Source organism: Rhinolophus sinicus, linkage group LG04, assembly GCF_036562045.2.
Source record: "Rhinolophus sinicus isolate RSC01 linkage group LG04, ASM3656204v1, whole genome shotgun sequence".
In the NCBI taxonomy this organism is placed as follows: Eukaryota; Metazoa; Chordata; class Mammalia; order Chiroptera; family Rhinolophidae; genus Rhinolophus; species Rhinolophus sinicus.
The window spans coordinates 137,588,556-137,602,794 of NC_133754.1; the positions used below are offsets into that span (position 1 = coordinate 137,588,556).

General features: G+C 43.3%; 2 protein-coding genes and 1 long non-coding RNA gene across 3 annotated transcripts in view; 2 read left to right on the plus strand and 1 right to left on the minus strand.

The window, feature by feature from the left end:
- Window positions 1-987, plus strand: part of LOC141571121 (uncharacterized) — a 73,394-nt gene extending 72,407 nt beyond the window's left edge. Inside the window, exon 3 of the long non-coding RNA XR_012495724.1 lies at window positions 852-987. This is a non-coding gene — a long non-coding RNA (uncharacterized LOC141571121). The remainder of the gene's footprint in view (window positions 1-851) is intronic.
- SLC1A1 (solute carrier family 1 member 1) overlaps window positions 1-9,432 on the minus strand; it is a 75,591-nt gene extending 66,159 nt beyond the window's left edge. The window contains exon 1 of the mRNA XM_019729921.2: window positions 8,895-9,432. Coding sequence (XP_019585480.1) covers window positions 8,895-8,985 — 91 coding nt within the window. The 5' untranslated portion in view covers window positions 8,986-9,432. The remainder of the gene's footprint in view (window positions 1-8,894) is intronic.
- Window positions 9,433-9,578: 146 nt separating this feature from the next.
- The window catches only part of GLIS3 (GLIS family zinc finger 3), a 597,994-nt gene continuing 593,333 nt past the window's right edge, over window positions 9,579-14,239 (plus strand). The window contains exons 1-2 of the mRNA XM_074330482.1: window positions 9,579-9,747; window positions 9,835-10,098. The gene's annotated coding sequence lies outside the window, so the exon portion shown is untranslated. The remainder of the gene's footprint in view (window positions 9,748-9,834; window positions 10,099-14,239) is intronic.

Genomic DNA, 14,239 nt, shown 5'->3' on the forward strand with positions numbered 1-14,239 from the left:
GTGTCTCCAACATTGTCTTCTTCTAGATGTATGTTTAACATGCAAAATAGGAAAGGCCACTGAACACACTTGCTACTTTCACAGACAGGGCTGCAGGGGAATTTAAAGGCGCCACTCACTCCATGTCATCTAAAATGTGTTCATTTTCTCCAAGTGCTTGAATCCCCACTGTATCCGTGACCGCAGACCCCCCAACGCCAGGGAGATCTGCAATTACTCCAGAGAACAAATCTTCCCTGGCACCAGGCCAGTGTGTCACTGACTCCCTACAGGACAGTTATTTTCAGTCTCAGCTCTGTGAAAGGTAATCACAATTTCTCACAAGTAATTAATGTGGAAAGCTTTCTCTTTACAAGCAAGTGCTCACACAAGCATTAAGTATGCTCTCCAATAGCTAACTCCTAATCCCATTTGTTTACATCCTCTCTGACGAACCCAGGGTTTTCACCCACCCGAGGTACTACATGAGCTCCACCACATCCTGATTTAGCACACAATAATTTTCTACATCTTGTGTCTTCATTTGAAGCTTCCTTTATTTCTTATGCCCACTGCTCAAATGTTTGCTAGGTGGGTAAATTGGATTCTGTGGTTTTATTGTACTGAATAAAACAGTGTATCTCAGATTAAGCAACGCTTAACAAGATACTGAATATTTATCGATCATCTTCTCTTTCCTGAGAATTAAAGCTGAACAGAGACATATATATATATATATATATATATATATATATATGTATATATATATATATATATACACACATACATACATACATATATATATATATATATACACACACACACATATATGTACACACATATACACCCTTTTCCTCTTCTCTGTACTTTAGGAATTTACATTAAAAGTCCTCCCAATAGGGGGCCAACCCGGTGGCTCAGGCGGTTAGAGCTCCATGCTCCTAACTCCGAAGGCTGCCGGTTCGATACCCACATGGGCCAGTAGGCTCTCAACCACAAGGTTGCCAGTTCAATTCCTCGGTTGCCAGTTCAATTCCTCGACTCCCACAAGGGATGGTGGGCTGTGCCCCCTACAACTAGCAACAGCAACTGAACCCGGAGCTGAGCTGCACCCTCCACAACTAAGACTGAAAGGACAACAACTTGAAGCTGAACGGCACCCTCCACAACTAAGATTGAAAGGACAACAACTAGACTTGGAAAAAAATCCTGGAAGTACACTCTGTTCCCCAATAAAGTCCTGTTCCCCTTCCCCAATAAAATCTTTAAACAAAAAAATTCCTCCCAATAAATGGCATTAAGAATGCATATACCAACCCTGGTGTACAGAGTCTGACACTTAGAAATAATTATTTTAAGATTCATTTTATAATTTTGTGTTTAGATAATTTTGTGTGAAGTTTTGAGGTATATACCATGCATAGAGCAACCAAATATCAGAATCTTTTCAGTAGTTTTTCTAAAACTGGTGTGTTGATTTGGTTTCAAAAATGAAAGCACCAGGCTGGCATAGGCATTCAAAGCCCAAAATTCTTTGCCTGATTCTGCAATATGTGGAATTCGAGCTAAGCCAGCTAAAGGACCTCTTTTCTAAGGTACTTCAGCAGATACATGTAAGATACACACACACACACACACACACACACACACACACACAGAAACATTAAGTTTGTTGGAACTCATAATACTGCTGTAATGAATAATGTAATACTGACATAGAACATAATCTCGGTAACAGCCCCATACACATATACATTATTATCCTCAAGTCACTGATCAAGCAGTTCAAATGCAGAACAACTCACTCAACATTAAGGTCATTTGTCCTCCAGTAATGACCTTTAACCCTCCGAGTTCCCTGTGGAAGAGTTCCTCTGGCTCCTAGCAATGAACTGAGGAATGACTATACATACAACCACAGAGCTAAAGGATATTAGAGCTAAAAGGAACCTCGAGACTTTCTAACCCAGGGTCAGTAAGTATGCAGCACACATGGCACTACTCCTTGTTTCTCAGCCTTTGGAAGACATCAGCAATCAATTTCAGAACTTTTGTTTCCAATCCTTTCTCAACAAACATATCACGCCAGACTTAAGCGATATTTAAGTGGGACTTGGCACATGAATGGAATCCTCTTTGCTCTTCCAGCTAATCAAACCCCTTTTCTTTCTGGTAAGAAACAAAAGCCCAGAGAGTTTAAGTACCCGATACACTTTATTACATAGCTTTTAGGAGCCTCATTACTTTAAGGTTTCATTTCATTTTCCAGTGCCTGCTATGGGCAACAGGAGTACTTTTGCCCTCAAGGGGTCTATATTCTTGTTCTGAGGAAGAAAAGATTAACATGCTTGATATGCGGAAGGTCAGACAATTAAGTTCCGATCTTTCGTATATGTAGATTAAGTGTCAATCTGTCTTAATGATGCAGATCAGAGGAGGCTGAAATGAATTTATGGTGAAAATGGAGAAGAACTTATGGCAGAAATAGAGGTGGAGCTAAGCTTTGCACTCATTTCTTCACTCAACAAACAAGGACAGGATTTTACTAACTCTGTGGATTATAAATGACTCACCAACAGCAAATGCATGGAGCCTATCAGGCATTGTGGCAGGTACTGTGGGTACAGAGAGGGGCAACACAGAGTATCTTCCCTCAAGTGCTTATGGCTCAGTGTGAGAGGCAGAAAAATTGTAGAATACCATGTTTCCCCGAACATAACACCAGGTCTGATATTAATTTTTGCTGCATTAGGGCGTATTTTCAGGGAATGTCTTATTTTTTCATGTACAACAATCTATACTTATTCAAATACAGTCATGTCATCTTCTTCTGGAACATCGTCAGAACGTACTAAATGTGTCCATCTGGATGACGATCTTAACTGGGGCTTATTTTCGGGGGAAACACGGTATATTCTAACTATAGAGTAATAACTGCTAAGTAGATACTGGTTCTGTACAGTGGGAAAGCAAAATAGTTCTTTTCAAGCTGGTGCCCCTTCCAGGACTCGATCTTCTGCCAGAAATCACCACCTCCGTCTCCCGGGGACCAAACCCAGTCAAGCCTCATCAGGATAACCCACTGCAGACTTTGCACAGCTGTCCTTTCCTTTCCACTCCACTGCTGCTGCCCAGCGAGGCCTCCATCTCTTCCTGCCTAGACCCTGACAGTAATCCCTGGGTGGTCCGCCCGCCTGCAAGTTTGTGCTTCTTGGATCCATTTCCCACATCCATTCACCTCAATGATAGTTGCTAAGCACAGCTCTCACCACGTTACTGCCCAACTTAATCCTCGGTATATGGAGTGTGAACTCATCAGCACCGCATTCCAGGCCCTCCAGCAACCGACCCCTGGCCACTTCTGCTGCCTAGCTTTTTTGTTTTTTCCTGTGCCTCAATCACACCCTCTGTTCGTCATGCAAAGCCACTTAGTGAGAAGGTAGGAAGGGCAGCCGCTGAAGGTGGAAAGAACAGTGGGGAAACTCATGGGCACAAGTGTAAGGGTAGGTGTGAGCCCAGAGTGGAGACCAGTCTGACTGGTCAGTCTGGCAAATCCCCCTGGAACAGTGTTCCTTCACTGCACACACTGCCATTCTGAGAGTCCTGTGGAGGCACATTTCTGTGCCTTCTCAGTCTTGGAAGAGAAGGGCAACTATAGACCACAGTGCATGGTACAGAATCCCTCTTTCCCACCCGAACACAGCACACAGCCAGATGGCCACGGTTTGCAGGTGGCTCAGCAAGGACCAAATAAATATGAAGGGAGATGGGAAGCAAGATGGAAGAGGAGAGGAGGGGAAGGGAAGGAATAAGGAAGAACTGGTGTTGCCAGTTATTATTTGGATCTCCGTTTTCTCATCCACTTAATGGCAACAATGCCCACTTTATAGTTGCAAATTTTTTTTTTCATGGATTCTTCATAAGCATTTCCTAAGATTTCACTAGCCATAATGGAAATGAGATTTAGAAGAGTGTAGTAAGTAAAATATATACCATGTTTCCCCGAAAATAAGACCAAGTCTTATATTAATTTTTGCTCCAAAAGACGCATTAGAGCTGATGGTCTGGCTAGGTCTTGTTTTCGGGGAAACACGGTAGTAGGTTAACTGCACTAGCCTCCGCAACCCGTATCTGTTTCCACCATTGCCTCTGCAGTCTGTGGTCAAAAGAGCAGCCAGGGAGAGCTGATTAAAATACAACCAGACCATGTCATGGCTCTGCTCAAAATCTTTCAATGGTTTCCTACCTCCCAGTAAAAGTTAACGTCCTTGTAAGAGCTCACACCATTCTAGTGCCGTCCTCCTCCTAGCCTTCTGCTTCATGCCCCCTTCCTCACTCCACCCCATGCACTTTCTCGAACAAGCCAGGATGCTCCCCAAATATCTGTGCATGTGGTCCCTCACCTCTTTCCAGTGTTGATTCAATTGTCACCTTCTCAGCAGGGCCTTCCTCTTACCCTGCTCTACCTCCTGTTCCTCTAGAGCACTCTCACCATCTAACAGACTCTATTGTATTTTACCCACTTACTCTGTTTACTGCCTACTTCTCTCCATTTGAACATAAGTTCCATGAGGACAGGGGTTTCTGCTGTTTCGTTTATTGCTGTGTGCCCGTGCTCTAGCCCAGTCCCTGGTACACAGTAGGTACCCAATACATATTTGTTGAGTGAAGGAATGATTTATTTGGTTACTGCAGGTATATTCCAAGGCTGAGCGGATCCAAGGCCCGGCAGTACTAGGCCTGCGATCCGCCAGAGCAAAGGAGCTAATGGATAACGAAACACATTTTGAACACTGCGGTGCGCAAGACTCCATGCAGGGGAGGTGCTGGCGCTGCAACCAGGCTGAGCTGCGGCTGGCCGGCCCCTGTCCTCAGAGCAGTCACAGACCATAAAAACAGACAGAGCAAGACAGCATATCCCATGACTCAAAGTAGCACTACAAGAGGTCCAGCACAGGAGATGCAAGGCTGGGGCAAGGGTTCTACTAAGCACGTGAAGGAACTGTTTTCCATATTAGACAATGGAATCTGAACCTAGAAGCGGTTGCTTCCTGAACGCTCCAAAGAAAATTATTCAGAATGAATAAGCCTGCCAGCTTTGTCATGTAAATAACAACATCCATTTCCTTTCTTGAAAATCCATAAGCTGGAAATCAGATGTTTCAAATGACTCAAATAAAGCACAACCCGTCTGGATAGAAAGATCAGGCTTTATGCTGTGAACCGTGAGGAGTCCTTGAGTGCTTTCTGAATGTACACACCATGTCTCATTCTTGGGTGACTTGACTCGAATGCTCTGGCACAGAATTATCACACAGCTTGTGCTTAGACAGAATCCCCATTTGGGGCACAAAACGTCTTCCCTCAGAATTTCTGCCTGTTAAATGAATTGAGAATCAGGCTGTGGGGCACAAGACAAAATGATTAATCCTTTCCATAGCCTTTAAACAAAATGAATAATGCTCTGGAGGCTGGTATTCGCCTAGACAGAGCATGTCATCAAAACAAGTGAATCACCTTGGACTCTATATTATGGGCCAGTCACTAGGCAAAACACAGAAGGACCATCAGAGACTGGATTTCATAAGAAAATACTAATTTCTTCAAAATCAGATTATTCAGATTTATCTTAAAATAACATTTATTGAGTGCTTGTTATGTGCTAGCCACACAACTGTGTATTTTCACATTGTCTTAACCAGCTCTAATGACAAATGACATAATGAGTAATACCCTTTCCCAAAGGAGGAAACCGAGGATCCCAGAGAATAAGAGATTTGTCTAAACGGTAAAGCCTGGTAGTGCCAGAACTCAAATCCAGCACGCCTGACTCCAAGCTTTGTGCTCATTCTGCTATAATACAGAAGTAGGCAAAAGCCTATTAGAATTGTAATGAAAGCAATGAGAATTGTTCCCAATGGTTATTTTAGTAAAGGGCTCTCATCTGAAAATCCAAGATATTATTTCTAGGACCTTGTAGGCTTTCATAGAAATTAACAAATATTCAATCCCTTTATCGAATCCCTCAAGTATCCACTTAACTATTCAATTCCTTTATCTAATGAATAAGAGTTTGAGAAAATGTTTAGTTCTTAGCAACTCCTTGTTCATAAAAAGAATTAACTTTCATATCTAATAAAGACGACCTTTAATTGCACTTCCCCTCACATACTGTCTTAAATCAGGGGTGTCCAAACTTTTTTCAACGTTTTTCACCAAGGGCCATATGAGGTAAAATACACAAACAGCCGGGCCACTCACTTGAGGTGAAGTATGTATTGCCTCACCTGGTTTATTTAAGTAAACTAAACATATTTTTGGAATTTGCTGCGGGCCAATTAACAATGGATCATGGGCCGCAGTTGGCCCGGGAGCCGCAGTTTGGACAGCCCTGTCTTAAATAATCAAAGGCTTTAAGTTGGTTCATACTTTTGCCCCTCATTTTAATAATCAAAATATTTTAAAGTATCAGGGCTGCTGAATTACAGCAGGGCCCATACATTTCGATGGCTATAATCAGAAGAGAACATTCTGTCATGGTAGTTAATAAATTTAAGAGTTTTTACTTTTTTAGGATCTACATGCTGAAAGGTCCAGAAAGGAAGCTGCATGTGAGTGCTTGTGATTTTCTTTATCAATTAAGACTATTAAACAATGTCTAATTTTATATGACTATTATAAAATTAAACTTACTATCATGACCTAGTAAGGGCTTATGGATGGACTTAGCAGTGTCACTGTTATAAGCTGGCTGGAATTTCAGTTCTGGTTAAACAACAGAGATCGTGCCGACTACAGAAACAGAAGTACAATTTCCACTCAGGCCCAGTCCTCCAAAGAAAGGACTAGAGGAGGACCCCAGGAAGTGCCTGTGATGGGCACACTGGGGGTGGCCTAGGCTTGACACTTCTCAGAGCAGGAGCGGAAACACTCGGGGACTGTGCCCTGTATTGCTCCTAGAGGGGCAAGTGTGCAGGAAGACTTCAGTTGGGCACTCACAATTTTTAGGTGGTGGTTTTCCTTTCTGAAGAAAAGTATCTGAATCAAGCTCCTGGGTTCACTCACATTAAAAAATGGAGGAAAATGCCCACCTGACACCAAATACCAGGTCTGCAAAATGGGCATGTAATCAATCCCTCTTGACCTCAAAGATGTATTTATGCAACAAATTCCAAAGGCTGGGGAACAACTGCTTAAAGTCCTTTCCAAACCAGCCTCCAGTGAATTGGTACTCAAGGCTGGTGTGCAACACTTGGTAAACAGGTTGAGTAACACTGGAGAACCCCCTGGCTGAAAAGGCAGGATTCTTCTTCCATAAGGAACTGGGAGGGAAATACCAGCCTACGGTTACCCCAAAAACTGTCCTTAAAAAGGGATTTAACAATTAATTCTGAACCCTTACAACTGGAAATCACTAGGAAAACAATCAAGGCCATCTCATCTATTTCACTGCAGGAAAATCAAATCACTCTCTTCATGGCATCTGTTACTTAAATGAAGTGGGGCATGATAAATCTTGCCTAAAAACCTCACTCAGCCACTGAGCTCTTCTAGGGGGAAATACAGTAGAAGTAAGCAGTCAAGACTTGGTTCTCTACTTCTTTCCTCTCACAAATGGCTTCTGCTGAGGTAATTTTAGAATGTTATTTACTAGAAACCTGACTTTACTTTGCTCAAGGTTTTGGTGGAATAAATCTGGGGCACCCAAAGGGGGAGCAGGCAACATCAAACATTCTGAGATGCAGAAGCAGTAGCTGAAGAGGAAGATGCATGAGGTTGGGGGAAGAGACAGCCTGCCCTCCCTGCAACCCCAGCAACCCCAGCTTCTGTTTCCACAGGTAAGGCAGGACTTTGTGAAGAAGTCTCACCTGCTGAGCGTCCTCACTCGGAGAGAGCTCACAGAGGAGAGGAGACAGACATAGCTCCAAACTCAGAGAGGAGCATCCTGGAGCCCAAGTTGTAAAACAGACAACCTGGCAGAAATCCACAATTTAACTAAACTGGAACAACTCACACTTCTGAGCAATGATTCAGACATCCACCTAGGCCAGTGATGTCAGGAGTGAATCACTTAAATACATCTTTGTTGAAAAACAAGCCAATATGACTTAAAAGTTATTTTCAATAGAAAAACAATGTGGAGAGCAAGGAAGTTCAGGGAGGTTTTCTCTGCACATTAGCAGGGTAGGAAAGGGTGGAAATCTGAGTTCTCTTAGCTCTCTTCCCCCACCCCCCCGCACCCCCTCAGGCCATGATCTCCTGCGGGCCATAACTGCACACCCCCGAAGTCAGCACGAATCTGGCAGGTTTTCAGAGCCTGGGTGCGGACAGTCGGTGCTAGCTGCCAGGGAAGACACCTTTCCAGGCACTGCCCCAGGTGAGCGACGGCTACACTGCCATCCTCCCTCCTTCGCCCCGTCATCCCTGAGACTAAGGTTCCAGTCTCTTCCAGTCCGACTGAGAACCATAATCCAAACTCAATAATCTCTGTCTGGACAGCGTGGTTCAGGCAAAAAAAAAAAAAAAAAAAAAAAGGTGGGGGGTAGTAGATAGGACTAAAAAAAAAAAACAAAAACACAACACAACCATGTTTGCTTCCATATGGACAGAACCGGGAGCTACCTGCTTCCCTGTCTCCCTTCCAAGCCCTTTTGATCATTTTGGGTAAAGCAGGACCCGGCAGCTCGTAGAGCGCCCAAACGGGAATCCCCAAGGAGCTTTATTCTTCGCACGGAGAAAACAACACCCTCGAGGGGGAATCCCCACGTAGGGTCCGAGGCCGAGGAGGTGCGGCAGGACCCAGGCACCCGGTGCGCGAGCGCCTGGCCCACCCTCGCACCCGCCCGCCCCGCACGCGGCCTGGGCGCTGGGAGCGCGTGAGGGTACGCGCGTCGCCCACCCGCCGCGCCGCTCACCTAGCACCACCGCGGCGACGGTGGCGAGCAGCAGCCAGTTATTCCTCAGGAAGCGCTTGTAGTCGCATCCCTTCCTCGCCAGCTTCCTCATGGCGGGCGCTTGGGCTTGGAGCCGCCGCCGCGGCGGCCGCTATTGTGCGCGGGACTTGGCGGTGCGTGCCGGGGCCGGGGACCGAGGGACCGCCGGCGGCTCCGCAGCGCAGTGGATGCGGGATGCGGGTGTGAAGGAGAGAGGGTGCGCGCTGGCTGTTGCGGCTGCCGCTGTCAATGCTGCTGTCGCTGTCACCGCCGCCCCTGCTGCCGCCACCTGAGATCGCGCGCCGCGCCTGCAGCTCGGTGGATATGCGTGGCGGACGCGCCTGGCTCCTCCTGCTGCCGCGGAGGTCTGCGGAGCGCCGGCCAACCAGCGAGAAAGGAGGGAGGAGCGGCGGGCTCAGGGAGGCGGGTAGGTGCGTGTACCGGGTGTCTGCGGATCCGGTGGGGCAGGCGTGGGAGCGCGCCCAGCGCTGACGGTGGAGTTGGGGCAGCTACTCCGGGAACTCTGCGCCCCGCCCCAGCCTTCAGCTGGAGTTTCTCCCTTTTTTTTTTTTTAATCAGTTTAGGATTTCGGATTTAAGGTTTCCTCCTCTACCGTAATCCAGGGAGGCGGAGCCACTGGCCCTTTTGGCTTGGCTCTCAGCCTGCACACCTCCTCCCCTCCGCTTTCTCCACACTAACCATTCCCAGTGCAGCACTGGAGAACGTGGAGCCCTTTCGAGTGGGGAGAGTTGGGGGAAATTGAGTTCTGTCTCGGGTCGCCTTTGCTGTCCCATGCAGCCTCGGATTTGCCAGCAGCCTAGAAAGCCTGAATCCAGTAGGAGGAGGGAAAGAAGGGGGGTGTGGGGCAGCACAGGACTTTGTGAACATTCACAGGAGGCCTCTAACTCCCTTATCCCCTCAGGTATTATTAACTCTCCTCTTTGAGGCGGGAGGTGAAGCTCCAACAAGATTGTGGACACAGGACTTGGAATGGGCCCTCTTAGAAACCTCACTTCCACTCCTTGCGACTCGGCTGTGTGGCTGCCAAAGGCCCCAAAGCTGTGAGATTTGGCAGATTAATTAGGACTGAGATCCAGACCAAGCAGTTCTGAAGAGAAGGTGGGCGGGCCCATCTCTAAGGCCAAATACATTGGAAAGGCAAACACAGGCGAGTTGGACAACCTAGGTAAGTGGTACCAAATGTACTCTGTGTTGCTGAGTGAATTTTCTAATTCTCTTCCATGCCTCTACCCAATTTTTTCACCATTGTTCATAAGGTTGGAGGATTACGTTCCCCAACTTGTTGCAACAATGTTGCTAACCCTTTTTGATATCACAGGGATTATTCATTGTGAATTTGTACCAACTGGACAAACAATTAACCAAGTTTACTATTTGGAAGTGCTGAAAAGGCAGCGTGAAAAAGTTAGACGACCTGAACTTTTCGCCAACAATTCATGGCTCTTGCATCACGACAATGCACCACCTCACACAGCACTGTCTGTGAGGGAGTTTTTAGCCAGTAAACAAATAACTGTATTGGAACACCCTCCTTGCTCACCTGATCTGGCCCCTAATGACTTCTTTCTTTACCCAAAGATAAGGGAAATATTAAAAGGGAGACATATCGATGACATTCAGGACATCAAGCTCTGATGGCCATTCCAAAAAAAGAGTTCCAAAATTGTTTGCAGGGTGGACTAGGCGCTGGCATTGGTGCATAGCTTCCCAAGTGGAGTACTTTGGAGGTGACCATAGTGATATTCAGCAATGAGGTATGTAGCAGTTTTTCTAGGATGAGTTCCCGAACTTAATTATCCGACCTCCTATACAAACTCTTTCCCTCTTTTTATCACATCACCACCTTTGTAGCTCTAGGCTGCATTCTCATCAGATTTGCTAATATTAAGTAAGCCCTGAACCTTTTTGCTATTGTGGATTCTCCTCTGTGATCGGGGAGGATAGAAGATATCCCCAACTAGATTTTCTGATGACCAAAACCCCACAATTGGAACTTCATTCCTTTGGCTTAAGTTGATACAAGTATCCTTGAAAAGATAATAAATTAAGCTTTATGAACCATGTACACTTTAGTCTGGATGAGTTTATCAGCTCCCTTCCAGAAAGTAAATTTTGAGAAAAGGAAGCGTAGAGGGATATCAAGTTCATTGTGTGCTGAGGAAGTTAGGAAGAAATGTCAAAAGAAGGGAAACTATCAAGAAAGAGGGGACAGAGATATTCATCCCATGGTGAAAAAAAGCGCTGGAACTACTCAGATGTCCAACATGAAAGGAAAAGTAAATATATTATGGAATTGCCATGCAATGGTATATTATGCAACCTATATAAAGGATATTTATGAAATTTCTAATAGAATGGGATAACACGTTGTAATATGAGGGGGGAAAAGGAAGATTAAAATTGTGTATACAGTTTGATCACAACTGTGTAAAACAAGCATATAAAACAAAACAATGTAGTTAAAAAAGAAGTATACCAAAATTTTACCATGGTCATCTTTGGGTGATAGTATAATGTTTGAATCTTTTTGCTTTCTGTCTTTCTGTAGTTTTCATAGTGCTTACCATAAGCATACTCATGCTCATTATAGCTGTGGGTAGGGCTGTATTTAACAAACAGACAGGCCCTGAAGAGAGAAAAAAGTGGAAGAACCAAAGATGAACTTGGTATATCACAATTTTTTGAGGTGTAGTAAGACAATTATACCTGGGTTTTGGGGGTAGGATATTTAGGTTTAAATGCCAGCGCTAGCACTTACCAGCAGCTGTTGATCATGAGCAAGTTGCTTCATTTTTTAAAATCTCAGTTTCTATACCAGTAAAGTGGGGGCAATACTAGCCTTTATTTCATGGGGGTATTGTAAGCATTGAATACAATGTGTATAAAAGACTTCCACCAGTGAGTGGCACTTGAGAGTATCATCACTAGTTTCACGTGGTGTCAACATGGGCAGTGAGTCATCTTCTAACTCTGTCTTTTGTTGCCTGTCTGTTGTGAACACACCCTGAACCACTTCAGACTCACAAGAACACTTGCATATTGATCAATAATATTTGCCCTTTGGAATTGCAACGGACCCTAAATTCATTGAACTTTGACACTTAAAGCCCATGTACTCGTAGTGCATACTCATTTTATCCTTAAATTATGCAAATTTAAAATAGTGCAATATAGAAAGGTAAATAAAGTCTAAATATATACACTCATTTTGAAATAATGAAGATCTCCTAAATTAAAAATCAAAGTCAGGAATCTCAAAAGTTCAAAGCAGGTAGGCCGAGTGAATTATAAGCTGCTTGTATGCTATTGCTACATGGCAGTTCCACTTTGGCTGGTAATAAAAATAATTAATAAGCAAACACTTCCAATGCACTTATCATGTGCTAGGCACATTTTTAACCACTTTACACATATTAACTCATTTAGTCCCTACAACAACTTAATGAGGTAGGGCTATTGTTACTGCATGGGAGTATTGGAAGAATCAAATGAGATATTGTGTACTGTAATCATCTTCATTTCACAGCTGAGGAATCTGAAGCAAAAAGAGGTTAAGTAAGTAAACTTGCTTAAGTTCCTTCCGTTAGTAAGAGGAAGAGCAAGGATTGAACTAGGTAGTCTTAACTAAATGCACAAATCTGTGCCTTAAACTACCACCTCTTTTATAAGATACAGAATTGTTATGGGAAAATTACTCTTGAGTTACGTGAATTTAACTTTATGCAAGATCTTCAAGAATTGATCCATATGCAGGAGATAGTATGGTGTCCTAACATGCTGTGCTATAGTGGAAACTGCATACATTTTATGGGGCAATGATTGAACTCTCAAATTCTCTGTCCATTGCTGCTACTGGCACTTAACTCTGTGATTTCTCTGCCTAAGACAAGAAATGATATCGGAAGCATCATTTTGGTGAGGTGGGTATTGGATACCCATCTTCCTTAAATTCTATTCTTGTTTATTTGCTTGGCCTGGGATGGTCATGAACACAAATGATCTCAACTTGGACATGTGTTTAGAAGCATTTCCATCTACCTGAGGGGAACTTGAGCACTCAGTTCCTGGAACAAAAATTTCACTCTTTTGGGATAAGACCTTAAAGCCAAGTATAAAGAATTGTTAGGATTTTTCCCTCCAATAGATGTTAACATCTCCTTTTTCCCAGGTCCCTCAACTTCCTTCAGCCTGCTAACATAGACCTTTGGACAGATTGCATTTGGCCAGGTTGTGTGTGTGTGTGTGTGTGTGTGTGTGTGTGTGTGTGTTTTGAACATTTCAGAAACGTTGGCATTTCCTTGGTTTTTTTTTTTTTAATTGTTGACCCATGGACTCTTGTTAGTTATTAAAGAAAGGATTGATTTTGCCACACAAGGTTAAACCAGCAGATGACAGCCTGGCCTTATATATTAATTGGGATAGATATGAAAAATGGCATTCAGAAACAAAAAGTAAGGCACCAACTTCTGAGAATCTAGAAATGGTTTCCTGGTTGCAGTCTACTGTCACAAAACATATTCACTTGGTTGTTTTGTCCTCATGCTGTGGTAATGGAGAGAAGGAGGTCATCTACAGCTGTGCTGCCATTCATGACCAATGGATGGGAAAAAGGATGTTGTAAGCATATTTAGAAACCGTTTTTAACAATCTCTTTATCTTCCAATCTTGACTGGATTTAATTCTTTTCAGACTTATAAATTAAAGAGTAAAAGAACTATAATTCATTAAATCTTCGTAATAATTCTCCAAGCATAAAGATGATCTGACCCGAAGAGACTTACCAGTATATAATAGTTAGATGTCCTTGAACTCCTGGATTCATCAGAACTTGCCCTGTGGGCTTTATTGTGCATTCTGACAAACTGGAGAACAACCCCATTTCATTGTAGAATATGAAGAAAAAAAAAAGAACCAATTATGTACTTCATAGAAGCTGTGTGTCCTTGAACAAATCATTTAACCTCTCTGAACCTCAAGTTCCTCATCTGAAGATACTATTTAAAGTAATAAACCCAAATGATCAATATATATTTGAAATACATGAAAAAAATTTAAATCTCACTAGTACTAAGGAAATGAAAATTTAAACCAATATTTGTTTACCAGCTGAATAAAGATATTTTAACATAAAACATTTTAAAATTCATAATTATAAAATTTATAATTTTAACATTATAAATTGTAAATTTAGAAAAGGTATGGAGAAATAGGCAGTATCATACATTACTGGTGTACCTTGAAAATGCTATGACTTTTCTGAGGATAATTAGGCAATCTGTAACATTTTTCATCAAAAGTGTTTGCAT